This window comes from Lagenorhynchus albirostris, chromosome 1 (assembly GCF_949774975.1).
Source record: "Lagenorhynchus albirostris chromosome 1, mLagAlb1.1, whole genome shotgun sequence".
Lineage (NCBI taxonomy): Eukaryota > Metazoa > Chordata > Mammalia > Artiodactyla > Delphinidae > Lagenorhynchus > Lagenorhynchus albirostris.
The window spans coordinates 187,531,593-187,544,577 of NC_083095.1; the positions used below are offsets into that span (position 1 = coordinate 187,531,593).

General features: G+C 39.8%; 1 protein-coding gene across 1 annotated transcript in view; it reads right to left on the reverse strand.

Moving 5' to 3' along the window:
- The window catches only part of ST8SIA6 (ST8 alpha-N-acetyl-neuraminide alpha-2,8-sialyltransferase 6), a 131,383-nt gene that overhangs the window by 31,508 nt on the left and 86,890 nt on the right, over positions 1 to 12,985 (reverse strand). Inside the window, exon 4 of the mRNA XM_060121722.1 lies at positions 3,023 to 3,109. Within this exon, the coding sequence (XP_059977705.1) occupies positions 3,023 to 3,109 (87 nt within the window). The remainder of the gene's footprint in view (positions 1 to 3,022; positions 3,110 to 12,985) is intronic.

Below are 12,985 nucleotides of genomic sequence, written 5' to 3' on the forward strand. Positions count from 1 at the left end.
CAAATACGTCCATAAAAAGAATGTACCAATATAATACATATTCAAGTAAATAAATGTCACCATGACTGTTCTCTTGAAAGACAACAAACAATAAGTGTTACGGTCCCAGATGTTTACTTAAATTGGCCCTGAAGGGATAGATGATTACCATGGGGTAATCGTCACAGTTACGGATGCACTTTTTATACTGAGATGGTTCTAAGGGAGAAGTGGCCAATCTGCATACCAGCCATCTGTACAGCATCTATCCATTATCACTTGCACCAGTGACTTTCATACGGCTTTGGATTCAAAGAGACTCCTGATTTTTAGTGCGTGCACGTGCGCGCGCGCGCGCGCGCACACACACACACACACACACACACACACACGAGGGAAAGAAGGAAAAAAACCTTTAAAAAGAATTCTCTTTTTAACTGAGCTAGACGTTGTGTGTAAAAACTTGCAGAGATCATTCGAGGCTCAGAAGGAGGTTACCTTCTTCCAGAGAGGATTCTTTCTTGTAATTTAGATATGTAGCAAGAACGTTGATTATGAGGGATTGGCTCACATGATCACGGAGGCTGACAAGTCCCACGATAGACAGTCTGCAAGCTGGAGGCTCAGGAAACCAGTGGCATAGTTCTAGCCCAAATCCGAAGCCTGGGAACCAAGGGAGCCAATGGTGTAAGTCCCAGTAGGAGTCCAAAGGCTGATGGCCAAGGAGAAGATGAATGTCCCAGCTCAAGCAGAGGAAGCACGTTTGCCCTCTGTCTACCTTTTTGTTCTATTTGGGACCCTCAATGGATTAAATGATGCCCCAGGATTATTTTGTTTTTATCAGGCATCTAGGCTGAGGGCAGACCTAAATCCAAGGGAGGACGGAAATGACTTCGATTGGGCTTCAGTCTTTTAGAGAACGGGTCTCTTCTAGGGCATGCTGGAAGCCCTGCTCTATGTCTCTACCTCTCCTCCATGCTTCTGCTTTGGCATCCAGCAAGTTCCTTGTGAGGGAACGCAGCTCCAAAGGCGTCTCTTCTCCTTCAGCTTCTCTCTTCTTCTGGACCTTAGTCCTGGAAATTCCCCCTGCCTTGGTAGCTCTCCACTGCCCTCAAAAGAAGTGTTTCATATACTTCGTTTTGTTTGTATTATTCTCAGGAGGTTTGCCCTGAATCAACTTTACCGCCAGAAGTGGAAGCTCCTTTATCCCGACTTTAATTGTTGGTGTCACTACTCATCTAGTCCTTCCAGCTAATTATCTGGGATTAATCCTCAATAGTTCAATACCTCCATAGGTCTCTCTTTCTTTTTTTGCCTACTCTGCACTTGTAGAAAGGTCTCTCAAAACCAGACTCTTCTGCTACTCATTGACCCTGTGATCGCTTAGGTTACAATTGCCCTTGCAACTTTCTATCAGGTCTTCCTGTCACGAGAATCTCTCAAATCTAGTCTTCGGTAGGATTGTGTCTAAGTCCATCTGAGCTGCTATCACAGAATGCTATAAACCAGGTGGCTTATAGACAACAATTTATTTTCACAGTTCTGGAGGCTGGGAGTCTAAGACCAAGGTGCTGGCAGATTCGGTGTCTGGTGAGAACCCACCTCTGGGTTCTCAGACAGCTGTCTCCTTGCTGTGTCCTCACATGATGGAAGAGGCGCGACAGCAGTACGTGGTCTCTTTTATAAGGTCGTGAATCCCATTCATGAGGGCTCCATCCTCATAACCCAATCACCTCCTACCTCCCAAAGGCCCCACCTTCGAATACCATCCTGTTGGCGATTAGATTTTTAACTTATGACTTTGGAGGGGACAAGTTCAGTCTATAGTGGACGACCTAGCATAAAATGTCCTGGAGATGAAATAGTTACACAGGAATCCCACACTCTTAACTGCCAGTTAGGAAAGACAGTGGAGTCCTACAGGAGGTCATGACAACCATGCGTCTACCCAGTGGAGGAAAGATGTTCATTTTCAGCTTTAACCCGATCAGGAAGTTTCTCTCTTACCCAATGCGAGCTGCCCACAACCCGTCTCCAGTGGCACCAGGATCAAAGACAGCTGGTCCAATGACTCCAGCATGTACTGACTGAAGGACCCTGCATGCAGAAGAACTGGCTTCCTACAGCAAACAGAACTGAGCAGCATTAAGAGAATCTCAGGCGAAGGCCAAGTCTCTTTAATAAGGTTTTTAGAAGAGTCGATGCTTAACGTAAATTTTGAAAACAGGAACCAGTAAAGATAAAAACATATTACCGCACTGTAATAACCTGGCACAAGACAAAACCTGTGTTGATGCAAAGCAAAGAATCAGAATGTGGCAAAGAAAAGCAGAGCAAGGTAGCCCAGGCAGGCACAGAGATGCCTGGCTGCACCCTATGCGCAGATAATGGGAGGAAGCAGTGCCAGAGAACGACCCAGGCATCCCCCGCAGGGCACTGTTTTGACACAATTTATTTCCGTCTGGGTGGGCTCCCAGGTATTCAAGCACAAGACAGCTCTGTAACCATCCACTGATAACCTGGTCTTGTCAGGTTGACGGCGCCTCCTGGGTTATGACCTGCAGCATCTCATGCTCCTGAATGGTGCTGAGATTAAAAAGCTAATGAGAAAAACGGGAAGGGAATATGCAGAAAGGAACATAGTTTTTGTTCTAGAGCGTTGGGACCACAGGTGATTTCTTTTTCTTTCTATGTTTTCCAAAATTCCTTTACACTGCTACATGTTAGTTACAAATACACGTCAAATACAAATGGTACGAAGAAGCAGCAGCATCCTCTAAAGTATGATAAAAAGTACAACAAAAACCTTCCTTTTGAAGTTGGGATTTCTGTAATTAATTCCAGCAACATAATCGCAAATTTCTAGCTAAGAGCTGGGGATACAGGGCCTTGTGTCTCATGAGAGGATCTCAGAACGAAAAGTCCCTCATGGTCACTTGGCCCCTTCTACGCTTCTTTTTAACAGCGCATTGCTTATTTTACCGACAAAGCGAATGCACAAAACATTTTCGAATCTCATATTATTTATGAAGAAACTTTTTACCTAAACTTCTCATGCTCTTCTGCTTGTCGCTTCCATGGACAGCTCTGGATACTAGTGACGACCTGAAGATAGTCATCCTCTGAATACCTACAAGCCAAATGTCAATGAAATTAGAAAAGAAAGATCTCACTTATTGCTAAATGAATATGTAAGTCTTCTAAAGGACACTTATGATCTACTCATGTTAGCCTCTAAATCTTTTCTGAAATAAGGTGATGTAGAAGGAAGTAAACATCACAGCCATTTCAAAACTTCTAGGAGCATGCGACTCACAAAGAATCATTATGTTGATTTAGGAACATGTAATTTTCACATTCATAAGTCCAGTGGAGTATTACGAACCAACCACGACAGCACATTAATTCACGTGCGTATCTTATGGCTAGTTAACAAATAAATACATTTTTATAGACACTTACCATAAATATATAGTTTACCATCTTTTTCAGACTCTAAGTTGATAGATTTACCTTGGGATATATGGATAACATTTCCACAAAATAATCATCTTAAATTTTAATTCTGAACAGTACATTAAAAAACCAGATTGGGCCAGGTTAAAAGAGATGTATACTGGCATAAAAATCTACAGGCATAGTGGTACAGTTTGGCCGGATCCCAGTCCCTGGTAGATCTCCCTCTACCTGAAATTTCATCATTAAGTAACAACTCCCTTAAATCACAAAACAGCCTCTAGTCTTTAACGGTTATCAATTAAAATGCATATATCCTTTTGAGTGAAAAAACCCTTAAATTTCCTTTCAGTTAATAGCATAGTCATTAGTTGCCAGCTACTTGAGATCAAGGCTTTGCAATAAAAAGATAGAGTATATGTTGATGAGTGTCTGGGGAAGGCAGTAAAGAATCTTGTCAGAAAAGGACCTTCTCCATCCACCCCCATGCAGTATAATGCAGATGCTCCAAAGTCTGCCTCTAAAAGGAGGTATTTCTTATAGGTGGGGAAGGTAGTCAACCAATCAACTCCTTTGCCCTTGAAATTTACCTACCTTTTGGGTATCTCGCCTGTCAATGTTGCCACCAAGATTAATCGAAAATATTTTCTCTTGGTTCCCGTTGGACCAGCTAAGAAAAGCTGAAAATCTTGAAAGACTTTGCAAAATACTAAAGGAGAACAAAGCAAAGAGCTACCACAGGAGAGATTAAAAATAGTTTGACTTGCATACAGGTTTCCAACCTCAACCATTTAACCTCACTCTCATGGGCCCCAAGTCTTGTCACCAAGGGACTCGAGAGATCTATACTCTAGCCCCAAAGCTTTGACTAGACGTGGCACTTCCCAGCTGAAGTGAGGATCACCTGCCTCCACATGGTGAGAGTTAATCTAAAGACCTTCTGCAAAACAGCATTAAGCTAAAAAAAAGAAAACAAAAGAAGACATGCACATTCAGCAGCCTACTCAAGGCTCTCTCAATTTCTGGCTCTTCAAGAGAGAGACGTGACATTGTGACTATCCTCTCCTGCCTGGAGAAGTCTTATCTACCACCAAGGCATGGTTTTTTGATCACCCTGGAAACAGGACAACCATCAGAGCAATGTGTGTACCAGGGTCCATCATGCAAAGTAACAAAAGAATTGTCATCTCACATTTTTCACAGAACTAGAACCAATAATCCTAAAATTTATATGGAATCATAAAAGATCCAGAATTACCAAAGCAACCCTGAGGAAAAAGAACAAAGTAAGAGGCATAACCCTCCCAGACTTCAGACAATACTACAAAGCTACAATAATCAAAACAGCATGGTATTGGCACAAAAACAGACATATGGCTCAATGGAACAGAATAGAGAGCCGAGAAATAAACCCACACACCTACAGTCAATTAATCTTCGACAAAGGAGGCAAGAATATACAATGGGAAAAAGACAGTCTCTTCAGCAAGGGGTGTTGGGAAAGTTGGACAGCCTCATGTAAATCAATGAAGTTAGAAAACACCCATTCGCCATACGCAAAAGTAAACTTAAAATGGCTTAAAGACTTAAACATAGTACGTGACACTGTAAAACCCCTAGAAGAGAACATAGGGAAAACATTTTCTGACATAAATCATACCAAGGTTTTCTTAGGTCTGTCTCCCAAGGCAAGAGAAATAAAAGCAAAAATAAACAAACGGGACCTAATCAAACTTACAAGCTTTTGCACAGCAAAGGAAACCATAAACAAAATGAACCTAAGACAACCTATGGAATGGTAAAAAATATTTGCAAATGATGCAACTGACAAGGGCTTAATTTCCAAAATATACAAACAGCTCATACAACTCAACAACAAAAACCCAAATAACCCAATCGAAAAAATGGGCAGAACTAAACAGACATTTCTCCCTAGAAGACATAGAGATGGCCAATAGGCGCATGAAAAGATACTCAACATCACTAATTATTAGAGAAATGCAAATCAAGACTACAATGAGGTATCCCCTCACACCAGTCAGAATGGCCATGATTAAAAAGTCTACAAATAACAAATGCTGGACAGGGTGTGGAGAAAAAGGAACCCTCCTACACTGTTAGTGGGGATGTAAGTTGGTGCAGCCACTATGGAAAACAGTATGGAGGTTCCTCAAAAAACTAAAAATAGAGTTACCATGTGATCCAGCAATCCCACTCCTGGGCATATATCCAGAAAAGACAAAAATGCTAATCTGAAAACATACATGCACCCCAATGAATAGCAGCACTATTCACAATAGCCAAGACATGGAAGCAACCTAAGTGTCCATCAACAGATGAATGGATAAAAAAGATGTGAGATACACACACACACACACACACACACACACACACACACACACACACACACACTGGAATATTACTCAGCCACAAAAGAGAATGAGATAATGCCATTTGCAGCAACATGGATGGACCTAGAGATTATCAGACTAAGTGAAGTAAGTCAGATAAAGACGAACATCGTATGATATCACTTATATGTGAAATCTAAAAGAATGATACAAATCAACTTACAAGACAGAAACAGACTCACAGACATAGAAAACAAATTTATGGTTACCAAAGGGTGGGGGGGGAGAGATAAATTAGGAGTTTGTGATTAACAGATACACACTACTTTATATAAAATAGATAAAACACAGGGAACTATATTCAACATCTTGTAATATCTATAATGTAAAAGAATCTGAAAAAGTATATGTATGTTGTATATGTATATATGTATATACCTGAATCACTTTGCTGTAAACCTGAAACTAACACAACATTGTAAATCAACTACATTTCAATTAAAAAATTTTAAAAGTTATAAAAGAGTTGTTGTCTCACAAAGCTCAACTAAAGAGAAATGGAAAGGGAAGGGCCAAATACAAATATCTAATTAAACCAATGAGAACTGCAACTGTATCTGAAGTCATCAAAATAAAACATATCATGAAAAGTACAGTAAATGAGAAATTATTATCCTATCATAAAAACCAAATGTGTCAGAGTCTAAAGTTTTGTTTAAATTTCATTTATTAAATTAAAAAGAAATTTAATTTCTCATGATGTATAATAAAATAAGATTAGTGAATTTGAAGACACAGCAATAGGAACTTAAAAATGAAACATAAAGGGGAAAAAAGGTTGAATGAAAAAGCTGTAGAGAATCATTCAGCTGTGAGCCAACCTCAAGGGGCCTAAATGAGAAATTATGGTCCTAGAAAGAGAGAAGAAACCAAAAAAATTTTGAAAAAATTACGGTGGGAAATTTTCCAAATTCAAGGAAAACTGTAAACCGACAGATCCAAGAGGCTCAACAAACCCAAAGCACAGGAAACAGGAAGAAAACTACACCAAGGCACATAATAAAAAAAACTCCTTTAAACCAGTGATAAAGAGAAAATCTTAAAAGAGGAAAAAGACACATTATGTACACAGAGATAAAGATAAGAATTACAGCACACTTGTCGGAAACAATGCAAGTCAGGGGCAGTGGAACAATGTCATTAAAATACAGTACAGGATTTGGCAGGACTGTCGATCTAGGATTCGAGAGTGAGCAAACCTTTCAAACAATGAAGGTAAAATAAGGACTTTTTCAGGTATAAAAAGGCTAAAGGAATTCATACCAGCAAATCTGCAGTACCAGGAATGCTATCCAGAATATGTAAAGAACTCAAAGTTCAATAAGGCAAACAGCCCAGTTAAAAGCTGGGCCAAAGATTTGAACAGACACTTCACGACAGATGATAAACAGGTCGCAGATCAACCCATGAAAAGATGCTCAACAACATTAGCTACTAGGGAACTGCAAACTAAAATCACAATTATATACTACTATGCATCCACTAGAGTGGCTAAAACTGAAAAGCCAGACCACACTAAGTTCGGCAAGGAGCAGAGTTAGTGGAACTCTCCTACACTACTGGTGAGAACGAAAATCTACAACTACTTCTGAAAACCACTGGGTAATTTCTTCAAAGGGTAAACCTACATATACCCCATGCAACCCAGCCGTTCCATTGCTAGGTATTCCAAGAGGAATGCAAACTTACAGCCGCAAAAAGACTTGTATGGCAGCTTTATGTGTAACAGCCCCAAGTAACTATCATGTGAACATCCATAAGAGGTGAATGGATGAACAGATGGTGGCATCTACTTACAAAGGATGGAAAAATATAGACAAAAAAAGAGTACACAACGTAGATTCCATTCCAGAAAATGAAAACTAGCCTACAGTGACAGAGAGCCCGTGAGGAGTTGCCTGGAAATGGGGGCTGGCAGGAGAGGGGCAGCAGTGGTAGAGAGGAACGGATGACAAAAAAGCATGAGAAACCTTTGGTGGGTGATGGATGCCTTCCTAATCCTGACTGGAGTAATGGTACACACATATGCCAAGACTCCTCACACCGCACACTTAAGTTACAGTATATTGTACATCATTTACCCCTTAAAAAACTTTTAAAATGTTCATATTGGGCTAAAAAGTTGTATTTTCCATGGTGATATAAATACGATAATGAGCATTATACATCGGCCATTGTTGAGGACCAAATATCTAAAATTCAAAATTCTAGTCACGCTGAACCTACAGTATATTTAAATGAATATGCTTTTTTTTTTTTTTTTTTTTTTTTTTTTGGCGGTACGCGGGCCTCTCACTGCTGCGGCCTCTCCCGTTGCGGAGCACAGGCTCCGGACACGCAGGCCCAGCAGCCATGGTTCACAGGCCTAGCCGCTCCGCGGCATGTGGGATCTTCCCAGACCGGGGCATGAACCCATGTCCCCTGCAACGGCAGGCGGACTCTCAACCACTGCGCCACCAGGGAAGCCCTGAATATGCTTTTTAAAGAACTGAGAAGTTGCTACTTCCTATGTGTTCTCAGAGTCCTTAGACCAATACTTCTATAATAGCCTTTCTCACATTGAATTTCATTCCGTGTTTACACATTGGCTGCCTTTCTAGACCATGCCTTTCCCCATAGGACCTCGATGGCTAAGCATTTCTAGACTAACACAATCCCAGACCAAGCTGATTATTCTTGTTAACCCAGGAAATACGTGAGTAATTTAATTATAAATACAAAATGTAATGAGGTCATAAACTACTGTAAGTTCAAAGCAATATTTCCTTACTCCACAGATTATGGCTTCTACGCAGTAACATTCCCCAGTGCTGACTTGCACTCCCTTGACCTGTTCACAACTCACCTACCCCTATATTAAAGCCTACCCCTTCCTCAGCATATTGCCTGAAGAGCCTCAGATTAGAGCTCAGTAGCTAGTCAGTCACTTCAGCCAGTCCATTAACCCAACTCATCCTTCCTACTTTCCCAGTTTCTTTTCTTTTCTTTTTGTTTTTTTAATAAATTTATTTATTTATTTATTTTTGGCTGCACTGGGTCTTTGTTGCTGTGCGCGGGCTTCCTCTAGCTGCGGCGAGCGGGGGCTACTCTTCGCTGTGGTGCACGGGCTTCTCATTGCGGTGGCTTCTCCTGTTGAGGAGCATGGGCTTTTGGCCTGCGGGCTTCACTAGTTGTGGCACGCGGGCTCAGTAGTTGTGGCACACGGGCTCAGTAGTTGTGGCACACGGGCTCAGTAGTTGTGGCACACGGTCTTAGTTGCTCCGTGGCATGTGGGATCTTCCTGGACCAGGGCTCAAACCCGTGTCCTCTGCATTGGCAGGCGGATTCTTAACCACTGTGCCACCAGGGAAGCCCCCCAATTTCTTAGCATGAAATAAAATGAGTGTGCACGTGTGCGTATCTGGTTACACTTTTACCCTTTTTGCAATGAATAACCCATGACTGCCTCCATCTTCGACTCTGAACTCCCTCAATCGTGTTCAATGCAGAATTTGCTGAGATTTCACACAGGAAATAGAGGAAAGGGGTTATGTTGTGAGAGATCTAACCTGTGCAACTTTTAAAAGCAAAAAACACAGTAAATCCCTATCTCATTTTGGCCAACTCTTGGACTTGAGAGTAAGCTCTTTTCTCAACTCTCTTTGCTGCCACAGGATGGGTGTGGGGAACTCTCTTCCTAGCTCCATACTTTCTTTCTCATTATTGTACTAGAGCTGGCTCATACAAGCTTGGAAGAACTGCCTGGTACATGTCCAGCAACGTTGTGAGCAGGTTGTTAAACCACTGGTAGCTTGAAATTAGGCAAGGTGGGACAATTTACATCACTGGAAGCAGCAAATGTGACAAGTCAGGGCATTCTCCACAAGCTAGTTGTTAAACATGAGCACACCACTGCCCCTATCCTTCTCCACCCCTGTTCCACAACCTGTGAGACTGGCTCAGAACTTTCCAGTCTTCCCCCAGTTTGAGCCTTATGGAGGCTGGCCAAGAAGGCCAGGTAAGAGTTTGCTACCACACCTGACTCATCAAGAAAACTGATTCAGAGGGGTCCTAAGCCTCAGTGAAACAAAACTATCATATTAGATGCAAGGAGCAACTACAAGCTTGGGAAATTACAGATGACTTTATTTCTCCAAAGGTTTTAAGCACTCTTATGTATATTATACTTTAACTTTGGCGTACTTGAAAAGCAGAGTTCGTGTCATTTTGACAATCATCCTTCCCATTATATCAAGCTTAGTCTAGAACATTAAAATTGTCACCCACTGCCAGTTAGAATAAAAGTTCATTGTAAAGGATGTATAGTCTTAAAAACGTTTTGTTTTCATGATGTATGTCTCCCAATAAATTGTAGCTGGCTCCAATGTAACTTAATATTGAAAGACGCCAATCATAATGTAGCTGATTTTACTAGTAAGTTAGCTGCATAGAAGGGCTTTTGACTTTATAGTCCCTGATACTTAAAACCAAGTCAAACACATTACAGCAGACATATGTATCAATATTTTAAAAGGAGAAATACTCCTGGCCATTTTATAATCAGAAGACAGTACTCAAGCTACTTACTTCCTGGAGTTGCTGTGTTCAAAGAATGTTTTTTTATGTCTAGAAATGAAGCATTATCCTCTGGTATTATAAAGGGGAAGACTAAAGAATAAGGAAAGTTAAAGAGAGTTTTTTTCCCCTATATGCTGGTCCTTTTCTACTGAACAATAAATCACCAACCAGCTTTTTGAGATAATTAAGACTACCACAGCACCATCATGATTTGTAAGGTGGAAGCGTGGCTAGAGAAGGAAAAATCCCATGGATGCTACGAGTGTGGGCCAATTTGTGAAAGAAACGTGCCTCTATAGCATTTTCCTGTTGAGTAAAATGCTCTGAATCACATCATACATTCTGCAAATTTACAGTTACAGTTGGTTTTCAGTTGCAAAGTATGGTCTTCACCCCAAAATTGTGAGAGGCAGCCACCCCTATGATATCACCCCCATTTTTATGGATGACAAAACTAAAAGTTCTGAGAAGATAAACAGCTTGCTCAATGTTGTACTGTAAGCAGATGAACTAAGAATTCAACTCACATCTTTTAATTCACACTCTGGCTCTCTTTCCAATATATCATGCTGCATCTCATCTATTTTCAGAATGAAACTGAAAATCAGTCCCATCAGAAGTATTTTCTGGTACCAAGACATATAATAAATCATACTAAATAATGCAGCAAGTTATTTTCAAAAGAATAAATAATATCTATTTCAGTCATTATTAATAATACTCAAAATGAGGTACAGATTATAAATAACATATAAAAATGATACTAGGTAAATATAATATTAAAATTTAAAATATTTTTCTAAGACAAATACTGTATGATATCATTTACAGGTGGAATCTAAAAAAAACAAAAAAGAAACAAAAAAGAAACAGACTCACAGCTATAGAGAACACACTAGTAGCTACCAGTGAGGGGAGGGAAGGGGGAAAGACAAGACAGGGGTAGAGAATTAAGAGGTACAAACTACTGTGTATAAAATAAATAAGCTATGAAAATATATTGTACAGCACAGGGAATATAGCCACTCTTTTATAATAACTGTAACTGGAGCATAACCTTTAAAAATTGTGAACCACTACATTGCACACCTGAAACTAACATAATATTTTAAATCAGCTATACCTCAATAAAGAATAATAATAAAATGTTTTTCTAGAGACGTGTCTTTGGAGATGAAGACCCACATGCTATGACCAGTTTTATTTCAATTAAGATATAAACAGGACTTTTCAAAAGGCACAATTTATGGTTAGTTAACTTAACCATTAAATATTTACTGGTTACTTATTAGATGCCTAGACCTTATCTTGAAGATATTCATTTATCAGTCCTATGTAAACAGCTGAGGTACTGATTTAGTTTCCTATAACATCTCTTCATGGTGAAAGCCAATCTTTTTGTCTACTGAAATGGGTGGAGACACCCCAATAATATTAAGTCACTAGGCTTCTAAGTGGTATCCTGTGTAGATCAAACAGTCTTTTGTAATTAGTTTCTATAAAACCCCTGAAGAGCTCAGGTCTACATGGAAATAAATTCTGCAAGTCAATACGGCGGTATAAGATTTTCAGTCAGTACAGCCAATCATTTCCACTGGGCAATACTTTTTAAAGGAATGGCTGATCTGAGAAAATATTTGAAGAGATTATAGTTGAAAACTTCCCTAATATGGGAAAGGAAATAGTCACTCAAGTCAGGAAGTGCAGAGAATCCCATACAGGATAAATCCAAGGAGAAACACGCCAAGACACATATTAATCAAACTATCAAAAATTAAATACAAAGAAAAAATATTAAAAACAGCAAGGGAAAAGCAAGAAATAACATACAAGGGAATCCCCATAAGGTTAACAGCTGATCCTTCAGTAGAAACTCTGCAAGCCAGAAGGGAGTGGCAGGACATATTTAAAGTGATGAAAGGGAAAAACCTACAACCAAGATTACTCTAACCAGCAAGGATCTCATTCAAATTCAACAGGGAAATTAAAACCTTTACAGACAAGCAAAAGCTAAGAGAGTTCAGCACCACCAAACCAGCTTTACAACAAATGCTAAAGGAACTTCTCCAGGCAGGAAACACAAGAGAAGGAAAAGACCTACAAAAACAAACCCAAAAAAAAAAAAAAAAAAAAAAACCAAAACAATTAAAAAAATGGTAATAGGAACATACATATTGACAATTACCTTAAATGTAAATGGATTAAATGCTTCAACCAAATGACACAGACTGGCTGAATGGATCCCAAACCAAGACCCGTATACACGCTGTCTACAAGAGACCCACTTCAGACCTAGGGACACATACAGACTGAAAGTGAGGGGATGGAAAAAGATATTCCATGCAAATGGAAATCAAAAGAAAGGTGGAGTAGCAATTCTCATATCAGAGAAAATAGACTTTAAAATAAAGACTATTACAGGAGACAAAGAAGGACACTACGTAATGATCAAGGGATAAATTCAAGAAGAAGATATAACAACTGTTAATATTTATGCACCCAACATAGGAGCACCTCAATAGGTAAGGCAAATGCTAAAGGAATGGCTGATGAATGTGTGGCAGCCAAAAAAGAGAAATATG